General features: G+C 35.2%; 1 protein-coding gene across 2 annotated transcripts; it reads right to left on the reverse strand.

Annotated features, from left to right (window-relative positions):
* Positions 1–1,255: 1,255 nt before the first annotated feature.
* LOC142548157 (root phototropism protein 3-like) lies at positions 1,256–3,570 on the reverse strand. 2 transcript variants are annotated; one of them, XM_075656489.1, is made up of 3 exons: positions 2,653–3,570; positions 1,783–2,333; positions 1,256–1,351 (listed from the first exon to the last, which is right to left on the reverse strand). In XM_075656489.1, the coding sequence occupies exons 1-2, from the start codon at positions 3,400–3,402 to the stop codon at positions 1,797–1,799; spliced, it is 1,287 nt and encodes a 428-aa protein (XP_075512604.1). In that variant the 5' UTR covers positions 3,403–3,570; the 3' UTR covers positions 1,256–1,351; positions 1,783–1,796. The 2 variants fall into 2 exon arrangements, with proteins under 2 accessions (XP_075512604.1, XP_075512603.1); XM_075656488.1 differs by lacking the exon at positions 1,256–1,351 and having other exon boundaries at positions 1,691–2,333.
* Positions 3,571–14,633: the final 11,063 nt, after the last annotated feature.

A 14,633-nucleotide genomic window follows, 5' to 3' on the forward strand; every position in this document is an offset into this window, starting at 1 on the left:
TTGATGTAGTCTTGGTTGAACCCATGTTATTGATGTTTTGAATTTTCATGAATTAATTCATCGTGTTTATTTGTGATTTCTTGTCATTAATGCTTTTGAATTATTGGCCATAATTCGACTGATCTAATAATTGAGATCTAACACTCGAGAGAAGTGATCGAAATTAGGACAGGGGAAATCGCATCGTCAGATGTTTATAACGTGCAAAAGACGTATAACTTTGGCGAATCCATAAGAGAACCTTGGTTGCATTTATTACATGTTACTTGATTTTGAATAGACATATTAAAATCGGTAATAGGTAATACAGTTCTATTTATCACTTGAAAAAGGGAATAGAAAATATTGTGAGTTCTTGATTAATAAAAACGATGCAATTTAATAACATGTTAATTAATTTTGATTTAGCATAGGGGAAACCAGATGAAATCATATCTCTAGATTTATTTACTCATTGAATTTTGACTGTGTGCTAGAATTTCAAAAATTGTTAGTTTCTCTGAATTGATTATACATCAACTCTTTGATTTTTCTAAATAAAGTTGAACTATGTCAATTATGGTATTTGGTATACAATTTTAAATAATTACTCTTCGTGGGATCGATATCTGTACTCAACCCAATACTAAAACTTGACACCGTATACTTGCGATAGTGAAAATACCGTACTCTAACATTGATCACATGTTCAATTTCACACCAACATTTTCTTGAACGAGTTTATCGCACAAGACTTAACTAATGAAGTTTACCTGATTGATGTGGTTTGTAAACTAGGGTTAATCTAATGCACATTTACGGGTAATGGCTCAGGTTGCCGTTACCAGAAATAAAAAAGAAAGTCATGTAACTCGGGGGTGGACTCAAATTGTATGTTACAATTGGGTGGCATAATACAGTAGACCGGAACCCAGTGTTTGACTTGTTAGATCCGCCGTTCAAACTGCTGGATTCTTATATAATTTCACGAGACCGCTCCATTTGCCATATCTAAAAAAATTATCAATTTTTTTAGATAATATTTTATTAAAAAACCTTAAATATTTTTTTATAGTATAACAAAAATAATCATTTGTAATTCTATAATAAAGTGGCAAATTCATTAATTTATTTTTTGTTATTAATAAAATTACTATTATTTCATGAGCTATTATTTAATTATTAGTTTAATTTTTTTCCTATAATATTATGTTTAAAAAAATAATAATAATAACGAAAAATACAAAAAATAAGATATTGTTACTTAATCTCGAATTTTTTTTTATTGTTATATTTTTAAAAATAAAAGTTTACTTCGGCGTCAATGACAAAATAAATGAGCACCTAACAACACATCCTCACGTACCAAGAACTAGGACAAGTCTCAGCTTCATGACGATGATAGTGCGCTACTATTATTATAGCCAAGAATATGTATACAGATCCTCCAGCAATTGTGAAAGCTCTTGTTTCCCAATCAGAATTAATCCACGGCATAAACTTGTGTGAGATCGTCTTACGGGTCGTATTTTGTGAGACGGATATCTTATTTGTGTCATCCACGAAAAAGTATTATTTTTTATGTTAAGAGTATTATTTTTTATTGTGAATATCGATAGGGTTGACCCTTCTAACAAATAAATATTCGTGAGACTGTCACACAAAAGACCTACTCTTAATCCACAGCTATATATATCTAAAGAGTAGTAGATAAATGAATACGCAAAAGGTTTGTTTATATGAAATGTAAATATATAGATTATTATAATTCAATGCAAGCACCATACATTGGCTACTCCAGACCACCACTGAACTAATCAGAACACGGATTTACGCCATTTGGTGGACGTTCTGCCTCTCACAAGTCTCGGCTTTGTGTCCCCTGCTGTTTTAACCCCAACCACAAGCTCGCCCTCTCTCACGACTCCTCCGACTTTGTTGGGCCTAAACACCGGAAACCCGAGCTTCTTCCAACTAAAATAGCCACCCTGCTTCTTTTTCTCCAACATTTTCTCAATCTGTCGCTCCATAGCCATGCATTGGCTCTGCAGCCTGAGGACATCTTCTTTCAGTCTCTTGATCTCCATTTGTTGCACGTTCATTTCACGTTTCGAGAGACAACGTGCCGGGAGCTCGAGCCCCGGGATTCCTGGGCTTCTGGCCACACTCAACGATCCGCTCCATTCCATGTGCCTTGTCACCTTGCTTTGCTCTGAGAGGAGAACTTGGATCACGGCACGAACAGGGAGTCTCTCATTTTGAGCTGCGTGGAGCGATGCCTCTGATGAGAGCTTTCTGCTGTCGATTAGGCTGCAGAGTCTTGTTCTATCTTGCTTCGAAACCCCCGGATGTGCCTAGAGAATAAATATGATCATGTTTTGTTAGCTAGATAAAAAAAACTTGACAAGTTTCATAATTATCTGGGTAGTGTCTAATGACTAGGCGTAATCGATCATAAAAACTCTTAGAACGCCATCTACATAATGAAGATTTTGTCTTGGTTAAAATACAAAACTCTCACTATAGTATCAATTTCAAGACTGTCATCGAAGAGTCGACCGAGTTGAAACTGAGATTTCTAAGCTGGATTCAAGTCTGGTAATAGACTAAGCACCTTTTTTATCAAACAGAAGATAGAGAAAATCACAGCATGACATAAAAAAGCCGGCTTACTTTAAGGTACGTATCAATAGCTCGATACAACCCATCATCAGTTGAGCGTGCGTGACTAGGAAGCACGCCAGCAAGAGCCACGAACTCTGGCAACATCAAATGCGAATCCACAGCCGCTTCTGCAAGGTAACTGTCCACAAGTTTCGCCACCTTCAAAAGGGCAGCTCCGGTCCTCGAAACATTATCCGAACTCACAAATTTCTTCACCAACCGGAGAATTAACTCAACATCAAGAAGTGTAGTACTAGTGTGACTAAAACATGGTATCATCAACTCCTTCAGAGAAGCCTGATCGAGCTGCAAACAAACTCGTTTCTCGAGCTCCACGAGACAATCAGCATCCACGTTCACCATGTTCGCGACACGTAGCATCCGTAACAAGAAGTTACATGGGATTGAATCCTTTTCTTGCGGAAGAATCCCAACCAAAGTTTCAATGAAGAACCTTTTCTTCATCCATGAAGCTGTGATACTTTCAGGGAAGTCTTCGAAGCTGGCTATGGTTCGTTCCGATTCGTCTGCTGCCAAATCTGGAAGCCATTTGGAAGCATAATGAGTGATTATTGAGCCCACTAAGTCTGGTCTCACCCCCTTCCCTTTTATGCTTGAAAGTTTCTTCACAAAGTTATCCAAGTCTAATATGCAAGCGTCATCGAACCAGATTTCGGTAGCCATTAGTGGTGATAACTTGCCTGATAATGTGATAGATTCTGGCAATGCTACTGGCGGTTTCTGCGTTTTGGTAGACATAGCTTGGTCGATTTGTGGGGCGAGAGAATTTCCTCAAGTACTAATGTGATGCATCTTTTCCCTATTAAAAGAAATTCTTCAACAGCTTCTTATAGTTAGTTAAACATTAGTTATAAACCATAAAGTGGAGTAGCAACAAGTAATATCAATAAATTGTATATATATTATCATCAATCTTTTAATAACACTTCCATTTGTTTATGAGGAATAATGAATGAGATAAGATTTCAAAGGAGAGGGGGAGAGATTTCATTTCAGGTCTCCATCGATATTTGTTCCGTGGTGTTTTAATGGATTTTGTTATTAATACAACAGGGAGCACGCGATCATGTGTACATTGGAATATTTGCATTAATATTCCTTGTATTCTTCTCTCATTTCATTTCACTCCCAACTGTTGAATATAATTTTGATAAATTGATTTTTCATCATCTATATTATTAATTTCAGTCATTTTCCATCGAGAGTCTTGACATGACATCGCGCACATAAGTGTGATGTCGAAAAAAAATACAATTACAAAAAAAATAAAAGTAAAGATAGTTGACTAAAACTAATACGAGACTCGAGCCTTTTGGGCTCAAATCCCCGTTCCGGCTCAAGCTCATCTCAAAATGTAAACTCTTTTTTAAAATATTAAAAATAAAATATTGGAAATTATAATTGACTCGATTCAGTTAAGTTTCTATGTATATAATATTTACTCTTTTATTTATTTCAAGTCGACACAAATATAAATAACTAAAATGAACATAATGGATATTAATAATAATTCATTAATATTTATTTATACATAAAAATTCTGTAAAATATTATTTATAAAATTTCAGATATATAATTAAATTCTATAAAAATATAAAAAATTGGTATATATTATGTTTATTACATTTAGATAAATCAATGACAATGGAATATACAGACACACTATATATGTTTTTCCCTTTGTATTTTTCTTTAGTCTTAGTTTGACTTTAAATCATTATTATTATTGGCTTTTTTCCTTCTAAATTAGTCTTATAGATTTTAAGATAGCTTCCCGGTTTCTATTTTGCCTTTATTATTGTTAATTAATTTAATTATGTTAGAATATTTATTTTACCCTAAGTTTTGATTATCGACAAAATAACACCATTGAGCTGTTACAAGAAACCAGCCGCTAGTTTGTTTTTCAGGTTTTCGATCGTCGATGCAAAGTCTAGCCGCTCCTGTGTTCTATTCATCATCAGCTACAGATCATCTATCTTATGACTGTTTTGTATTAAACACAATCTGTTTTTCTCCAACCGTCGATCAGAAGTGTTCAAATAAATAAGACACATTATTTCAAACTGCTCAGAGATTACTAGTTTCAATAATAGTACATTAACAACTTTCGATATGATAGAATGTTTGTCAAAGTGACTTAATTCAAATTAACTTTTTCAGAAGCTAGGAGCTACAATAATATTATGAGACATTTAATGGCATTTATTACAACGTACAATGTTGATAGAGACAAGTTCGTTCTGTTGAAAAATAGTACAAGTAATTGTTGGAAAGCATATCCGACCGTTGAAGCTTCCCTACTATAAATATGTTGATATAGAATCAAAGAATCTCTCCAAGAAATCTCGCCTGTTACAATCTTTATAATCAAGATTTCTGAGCACTCATAAGCGATCACACACTTATTGTTCACTTAGCATAGGCTTATCAGAATACATCAGATCATCCAAGGATCATTTTGTGCTGATATATCCAACTCAAAATAGTCAAGTCTAACAATTGAAGTTTTATATTTGTTTTATGGGAAACCGAGGGTTCTTATATCCAGAGTTGTAAAATGATCACTAAGAATTTTAGTTAGACGGTGATAAATTCTAACTGAAGTTGGTTGTTTTTACCAGACGATGCTAAACCAAAGTCTTCTAGTTGAAAAATTCTTAAGTGGAAGAAAGGGCGACATAGGAGTTTTATCTCCAAACATTCATAAAAATACTTGTTTTATTTTATTACTCACCTTACATTATCTCAAATCTTATTTCAAGTTGTTTCTTATTAAACGGGTAAATATAGTTCATCGCTAGTTAAGCCAAACCATTTCCCACTTACTTATTTTTAGTTGTTTAGTAAGTATAGTCATTCAACAATATTTCTTAGCAACCTAAAAACTTTTTAAGAACGGTTCAATGTTTAGAAAGTTTTATTATATTCACCCCATATAAACTCCAATATGATCCTAAAAAGTGGTATCAGTGAGGGTTTTTCTTGAACTGTGATATGTCATCATTGATGGTCCAATGAAGATACTCAAAACAAATACAACAGTTTCAGTATCTGATGGTGCTCCAAAGTTGATCGAGAAGCACTAGTCTGAATGGAAGACTGAGGATAAAAAAAAAGGTCAACTTTGATAATGTGGCCAAAGGCCCAAAGACATTTTGTATAAGACTCTGGACAAGAACATATTCACACTATAAGAAAATATGCATTCCACAACACTCAAAAGACAACGGTTTTATTGGAAAACCGTTGTGTTTTTACTTTTAACAATGGTTTTAATAAAAACCATTGTGGATTAGCTTGTTTTTTAGACAAACGACAACGATTTTTGTCAATTAACGTGTTTTTTGGACAAACGACAACGATTTTAGAAAACTGTTGTGGATTAGTATGTTTTTTTGGAGAAACGAAAGAAAATCGTTGTGGATTAGCGTGTTTTTTGGAGAAACGACAACGGTTTTAGTGAACCGTTGTGGATTAGCTTGTTTTTTGGAGAAACGACAACAGTTTTAGTGAACCGTTGTTAAAATAGTGACGATTTAAATAAAAATCGTCGCTATCTTTTCTTAACCGTCACTAATAGAGACATTTTAATAAACAACTCCCGTGGTAAAACTGTCGCAAATGGTCTATAAATACTAGCATTTTCGGTCCATTTTCCTCCACACCTTCCACATCTACAATACATTTTTCTCTCTTATACGACTTTAGTTTCGATTTAGTGTAAGTTTTTCGCTTAAATTCTTGGTAAATTTCTAAATGTTAATTAAGATCATGAATTTTATTAGCTTAGAAAGATAGTAAGTTTTTTTTGTTTGATTTATTAAATTATAAAAGTAATTATTTTTTATTTTACTTAAACCGTCGCTAATTAGGGACGGTTTAGTCAAAAAACACTAAACCGTTGCTAAGGTTTATAAAAAATCGTTGCTAATGTTAGCGACAGTATAACTTAAAATGTCGCTAATTAGCGATGGCTTAGTCAAAACGGTTTAGACATAATCCGTCGCTAATTAGCGATGGTTTAGACATAATCGCGATGGTTTTTAATTTCAAAAATTGTCGCTAATTAGAGTTACGACAACGGTTTAAAATTGTTGTTCTAGAACGCACATTCAAAAATACTATCAATTATAACAGTTTTAAATGACCTACGACAACGGATAAAATTCGTTGTCGTTTAGCGTTTTTGTTGTAGTGTCAGCAAAATAAAGACTTGTACAATACCCTAATAAATCTGAGAAAAATTGACCCAACTTTGCGAGGGCAACGATCAAACCAAAGAAAACAAGTTGATCGTTGCAATACAGAAGTTCGATAATGCCAAAATGAAGCATGTCGATACTCTTAATGAATTTGTTAAAAAATACTCTAACCCTAAGATTTCTTTGAAGGTCATGAGCATTTCCCAAATAATGAGATGACAAAACGGTGACTATGAGAGAGTCCAAGGATCTCAACAAACTCAAGCTACACGACCTTTTTTGCTGACCTTAAACCCAGTTTGAGTTGGGAAACAAAAGAAGAGCCATCAACTCTTCAACATACCAAAGCTCTAGTCGTCAAAATGTTAGCGAAGAAGCTTCTAGCAAAAAATCTAATGACCAGATAAACAATGAGGCCATGTCCTTATTTTTTTAGAAATTTTGAAAATTTATGAAGAAAAATCGATCTAAATTTAACTTTTATCGTAAAAATGACCAAGCTCATGATAATCAAGCTTGTTTTTACCTGAAAAGCTAGGCTATTTCATTGCAGATTGCAATAGGCCAAAGAAAGATAAGAGAAGAGACGGTCCAAAGATGAGAAAATTTTCAATACGAAGAAAATAGTCTAGAAAGTGCTTGTTGCTGATAAAAGCAAGAGCAAATGGATTGATTCAGACCTAGAACAATCAAGTTCAGAGATATCTACCAGCGAGAGTGATGATGAGAAATTCCAGTGTCTTATGGCATATTTTGAGCCGGAGACTTCAGATGCTAAGATAGAAATTGCTTATGACATGGTATTTAACTTTGATTCAGATGAATTTACATGTGAGGATCTTGTCATTGCACTGTCATGACATGGAAGATGAGTTTAAGAAAATCTCGAAATTATTTGATGAAGCTAAAGCAGAAATTAAACATATAACGGATAAGTCACACATCTTGCTATTCACAGCGAAATGAGGTTAACAGTTTGAAATAAAATTCAATCTATTAGCGGCTAAAAATTATGATATACGGAGAGTGTTCCAAGTAACTTTAAATGAAAATAAACAATTGACACTTCTAGTCAATTTTTGGAACAAATCTTCTGCCTGTACTAAGAAGCTGCTTGAATTGCAAAAACTAGCCAGTGATAGAATCGAGCTAGGGTTTAGCGACAATGAGTGTAGTGATTCTGAAGTAAAAACTCAATCGTGTTTAGACAAGGAAAAATTTAAAATGATAAATTTTGTCAGGTATATCACGGTATATGAACATGACAAGCCCGAAGTTCAACCAATCCAGAATGTAAATTTTGAGAGCAGAGGCAAGCGTCGTGGGTTATACTATATCAAACCGGAGAGTTCTAAGTCCAATAGGACATGGTTAAAATGCAAAAAAATTCAATCTGACTATAATGGATCAAACTGGTCTAGCTGAAAATCAAGTCTAACCGGACATTACTTTATGAAGGAAACATCTAGTTGTTATCACAATCGTAGGCATGTACGAAAGAGATACATACTGAATGGGAAGAAAGAATGATCTAAAAAACATCTGGTGAGAGAAATATCATATCACACAAATTCACCAGTTTATGCCAAGCTCGTACCCTTTTGGACACATACGAGCAAGCCAGTTAGGTTAATTCAAGTATGGGTCCCGAAGGGATTAATTAGTTCAGGACCCAACTAGTTTTGGGTACCAAGAGTTTGGTTGTTTGATTTCAGGTGTCAAGGAAGAAAATCATCAAGGAATCAATATGGTTTCTAGATAATTGGTGCTCAAGATATATGATTGGAGACATCAATCAATCTGCTGTTTGAGGTTATTTACTATAAAGGACCAAAAATCACATTTGGTGATAACTTCAATGGTAAGGTCGTTGGTCAGAGTAAGATTATCCATGGAAAGGTAATCATTAAAAATATATCATTAGTTAAAAATTTGTTTTACGACTTGATTAATGTAAGTCTAATTTGTGACAAGCTATTTAATTGAATTTCACAAACATAGGTGTACTATTAAATATGCAAATTGTGATGTTATGATAATTGGACTAAGAGAACAAAACTGTAACATCTCGTGCTAAAATAACTAATACTACTTTAAAATTTGCCGAAAAATTAAAATTTTCTTATTTAAATAGTAAACACTCGCATTTTAAATTAAATAAAATGTTTGACTAAATTCTTGAAATTAGTCCGAGTACGAAAATATTTCCAGGGCATAAAAATATCATTCATAACAATCGAAAAAGCATTATTCAAAAACGAGCATAAGAAAATACTTGGCTGCCAACAAAACGTGAATTAATAAAATCAGAGTAAAAATGCTTAACATACATAAAATCCTTTCATAACAATAGCGGTCATCGGGTTTGCACGGCAGAAAGTCCGAGCAAGCTCACTGATTAGCACCTCTTGTCTCCTCAAAACTATCATCATCTGCATCGATCAAGTCTAGTGAGTCTAAAGACTCAACATGCATAAACCACAAATAGCAAGTAATACTTAATAAAATTCATGCATTTGAGAGTAGCACGTAATCCAATCTCCACCGTTCAGAATGTTCTTCCATATGTTTCAAATAACATATCCAAATTTCGGCCAAATCCAACGGTTACTTTTTTCGTTTATAACCTTTGCAAGAAAACTGCTCATATTTTAGGCGAAAAACAGCATACCTACGTTGTTTGTCCATAACAGGTTAAAACGACTTCCAAATTCGATCTCCACTGTTCATAATTTATTTGATGTACGTTGGAACGTACTGTGAAATTTGGAGCTCGATCCAACAGTTTAATAATGTGCAGTGAATTTTCAAAGACGGCTGATTTTCCGGGTGATGTGCTGCTGTGATTTCGAAGTGTCAGTTGCATGATTCTTCTAAGATTTTTGAATTCATGTTTTCTTCCAGGTCTAAGGTAAGTGGGCTTGTTTTAAGGAATAAAATTTGTTATGCATGTTCCTTCGTTTTTACGAAAATACGGTCGAGTACACTTTCTTCTTCTACTTCATTCTTGTGTTGGTTGTCATGTGGTTTTGGACACTGTGAGGATTCGACTGTATATGGGAGGGAATCCCAACCATGACATGACCCTCATACGGTGGGGATATAACCGATTCGGCCTCGCCCCCTTAGAGGAGTAAAAATTAGGGACTGATATCAGTAAACCATAGAAAGTTGAGGAATCTCAGTGTCTGGTAAATGTTATGCATGTGATATGAATGATGTTATGCAAGTCATGTGATTTCTAAATTTTATGCATGTTGTTATATTGTGCTCGAACGGCCCCCACTTGCTGAGTGACGACCATATCACTCACCCCTTACTCTATCCTCCCAGATAAATCAGAAGAAGAAATAGAGAAAGAAGAATCAGACACCAGTTTTTGGACTGATAGTGGACGCATGAAGAATTTTAATTAAGATTATGTTCTTGTGAGTTTTAATTCAAGTTGTAAACGCTTCCGCAGATTTTTTTATCTTTTTCAGAGTTACTATTGTAAGGACGACTCCATTTTTATGGTATTTATGATATAAACTGGTTTTGGTTTATACTGTACTACGAGGCTTGTTGTTTAGCAATTATGTGATTGTTGAACAACGCCGGTGTCGACTAACCCCGGTCTCGGGGCGTGACATAGTAAAAGCTGAGCATACATAAGCATAGACGTGTCATAGCTGCGTAAACATTTTCATGAAAGTGCTGCCATTATATCATACATAATTTTGCGTAGAAATATGTTTTAAAGCAAGTGGCCCATAACATAAATCATCTGATCAGACTAAACCACAGTACTGGGCTGACAGGGACCACCACAGCCTTTCGACCGGATGCCCACTCTCACATACATAAATCATCGGTCATACTTTACCGGGGAGAGAGATCTCCGGTCATGCTTTACCATTTTCCAATCTCATAATCATAAATCCCCAGTCATGCTTTACCGGGTGGCCACAAGACAAATCACATACCTCCAAAATAAAAATATTTTTGTACGTCGATCATACTTACAAACGTTGTGAGATTCGTTGGAACGCTCTGGACATGCTGCCCCAACCTCAAAATTTAAATAATTAAACATAATCCCAAAGATGCACTCGAACGCGTACGATTCTCAAATTAATTAAAATAGCTTACGACTTATCGAACGACTAGGTACTCGAACCATACTTAGTCAACGCCATAAACTATTGTCCAAGAGCCTAAATTAGCCCCGAACAATGACCAAGACCCAAAAAAAAGTAACCAATAGCCTATCCTCGAAACAGCCCCTTTTAGGTGCGCTATGACACATACACGCTTCTCACGACTTCGTGCCTAAACCAACGTGAACCAGACCCAAACCAAACCATAGACTCGACCCTTATACATCAATGAGACCCTGGTCCAGCCCTTTCTAGCCCAGACCCACAGCCCAAGCCTAAAACAAGCCAAAATCGTGACCAGCCCCTAACGCGTGCCCAACCTGCACAGGTGCATGTTTCTGGTTCCAGCCATCCAGCCCATGAACCACCACCACAAGACTCATCCTAGGACCCTTAGAGATTGCATAAACCATAGCCAAGAGCCCCAACCCAGCCCTTGACTTGAAACCATAAGCTCAAACCCTACAGAACCTACACGCACGAAAAAAAGAATTGCATAGGCCCTATTCACTTCTAGCGGCTGTGCTGTCCCTCCAGGCCCTTTCTAACCCTTACCAGATTACACATCATACCCAAACATAGCAGAAAAGATCCAAGAGATCCCAACAAAGCCTGCAACCAAAATCTTGATAAAACCTGAAGAACATGCACAAATTTCCACAGCTTGAGCAGTTTTACAATAAAATCATATCTCTCTCATTACATATTAGAAAATTACGAATTTGCTATCGAATCGAAGGTAACACATAGTTCTACAAACTATATTTTGAAAATTTTCCAGGAAACTAACTTATAAATCACAGAAATCAAAATAACAGAGGATGATGGGTTTTGTAACACATAATTTTCCCAGGTTGTGTGATTTTACGATAAAAATCATATCTCCGTCGTTTCTTATCAGAAAATTACGAATTTTCTATCGAATCAAATATAACCCAAAGGACTAGAAATCATATGTTGAAAACGTTTCAAGAAAACCAACCTATAAATCTAAAAAATTGAAATAGCAGAGGATGATGGGTTTTGCAACACAGAATTTATCCCAGGTTGTGCGGTTTTACGATAACAATCATATCTCCCTCGTTTCGTATCATAAAATTACAAATTTTTCATTGAATCGAAGATAACACAGAGTGCTACAAATCATATGTTGAAAACGTTTCCAGAAAACCAACCTATAAATCGCAGAAATCGAAATGACAGCAAATTCCGAGTTTTGTGACTCAAAATTTTCCAGAAATCGTTTAAACCATAATCCATCGAAATTTGTATATAACGAACAAATTTTCATGCATAATATACATCAAAATACATAATATGATGAGGTTGATGCATAAAAAAAAGTTTATACATGCATTTGCGTTAAAACGCACGAAGATATCAAATACCGACGCGGTGGATGGCAGGAGGTGACCGGGAGACGCTTTCCGCACGTTTTCTTGCTAGAAAAAGAACTTGAATCTTCCAAAATTTTCAAGGAAGAGGCTGAGATGGTGGCTGCTGAAAGAAGAGCTTAGAACCCTAGTTTTATGCCTCCAAATTATAACATGTATGTCTATGTGCGTTGTGTGCGTGCGTGCGTGAGTTAGGGGATTAGATTAGGGTTACAAAAATTGCTTAATTAACTAATTAGTGGTAAAAATTATTTAAACCCACTCAAAAATTTGATAAAATAGTTAAGTACCAAATTTTCAAGATTAAAATTTTAAATTTTGAAAATAGCTAAAATGAGTACTTAAAATCCTATTTTAACTTAAACACTAATTAAATACATTAATTAAGGCATAAAATTCATTATAAAATATTTTACACCCCATTTAAGGATTAAATCCCCAAATTTTCAAATTTTATATTTTAAAAGGTTAAAATCTTATAAATCGTCTAATAATTTAAATTGAACTTTAAAATGCTAAAATTCATAAATAATTTAAAATAACAAATTGTTTTGGCTTAAAATAAAAATACAACATTTTATTAAATCACCTACATCGTCGCTGGTCTCCTTTCTCTGATCATGCATCGAATATTCTCCTGAAAAGCTAAAACTCGAGAAAAAATTTTAATTTGCATAAAAATAAACATAAAAACATTTACCATCAATTAATTCATGTAACATGCACCATTTAACCCCTGAATAGAGTACATTGCCCTTAGATTCATTTCTCTGTCTTCATTTCTGTAATTGCTCATCTCAAGACTGACCTCTACGGATGCGGTCTAGCCACGAAGACTAAAATGTCAAAGTAGATAACTTAGGAGCTCTGCCCCTAGAATAAATCTCAGGACCAAACCTTTGAATTTCTGACTGAAGAGGTCTCTGCACTGACAGTTGTGCTACGACTACTAATTTTCTGCTCAATGCATGTGCCACAACATTAGCTTTCCCTGGATGGTAGCTAATGCCACAATCATAGTCCTTTACCAGCTCCAACCATCGTCTTTCTCGCATGTTCAGCTGCTTCTGCGTGAAGAAATATTTGAGACTCTTGTGATCGGTGAATATCTGACATTTCTCGCTGTACAAGTAGTGTATCCATATCTTCAAAGAAAGACAACGGCGGCTAACTCGAGATCATGAGTCGGATAGTTCCTCTCATGCACCTTCAACTGTCTGGAGGCATAAGCTATAACTTGACCATGCTGCATCAGAATGGTGCCTAAACCAAGTTTAGAAGCATCGGTGTACAACACAAAGTTACCTTGCCCTGATGGCTTGGCTAAAACTGGCACTGAGATAAGAGCTTGCTTCAAGGTTTCGAAGCTATTTTGAAAATGAACTTGGCATTCTTCTTAGTCAACGAACAAAGTGGCACTGCAGTCGAAGAGAAACCCTGAATGAATTTCCTGTAATAACCTGCCAGGCCTAGGAAACTGCGAATCTCATATGTGTTCCTCGATTCGATCCATTCTTTCACTGCTCCCACTTTAGACGTATCAACTTCAATGTCACTAGAAATAATATGACCCAAAATGCTACCTTCTCCAACCAAAATTAACACTTATTGAACTTCGTAAACAACTTATGGCTCTGCAAGACTTGCAAAACTGTATTCAAATGCTGACTATGATCCTATTGATTCTTCGAGTAGATAAGAATGTCGTCAATGAATACTATGACGAAATGATCCAAGTACTGCTGAAACACGTGATTCATGAGATCCATGAAGATCGCTGGAGCATTTGTCAACCCAAACGGCATTACTAAAAACTCGTAATGTCCATAGCGATTCCTTAATGTTGTCTTATGTACGTTTGCGTCTTTTACCTTCAGTGATACCCAAAACGTAGATCTATCTTGGAGAACATTGTAGCTCCCTGCAATTGATTGAATAAATCATCGATCCTTGGTAACGGGTACATGTTCTTAATTGTTACCTGATGTGAATCTTTGTACGAATAAAAGCAAACACGATTAAAATCGAATCGCGCCCTCAATTTAATGTCGAATAAAGAATCGTTGTTGTCCCGATCTTTTGAATCAAGTTTGAATGTGTGATATTCACCTCTAAATTATAAAAACTTAGCAATAAATATTCACGAGAATAAACAACCGAAATTATAACGAACCTTCAAAGAACAAGCCCTTGACAATCCGCACAAGAACGATCGACAAACGCCACAAAGT

This window comes from Primulina tabacum, chromosome 6 (assembly GCF_025594145.1).
Source record: "Primulina tabacum isolate GXHZ01 chromosome 6, ASM2559414v2, whole genome shotgun sequence".
NCBI classification, from domain to species: domain Eukaryota; kingdom Viridiplantae; phylum Streptophyta; class Magnoliopsida; order Lamiales; family Gesneriaceae; genus Primulina; species Primulina tabacum.

Coding starts and splice junctions, on each gene's coding strand:
- LOC142548157 (XM_075656489.1), bottom strand. CDS start 3,402: ATGTCTACCAAAACGCAGAAACCGCCAGTAGCATTGCCAGAATCTATC. Junction 2,334..2,652: donor CTATTGATACGTACCTTAAA/GTAAGCCGGCTT, acceptor TTTATTCTCTAG/GCACATCCGGGGGTTTCGAA.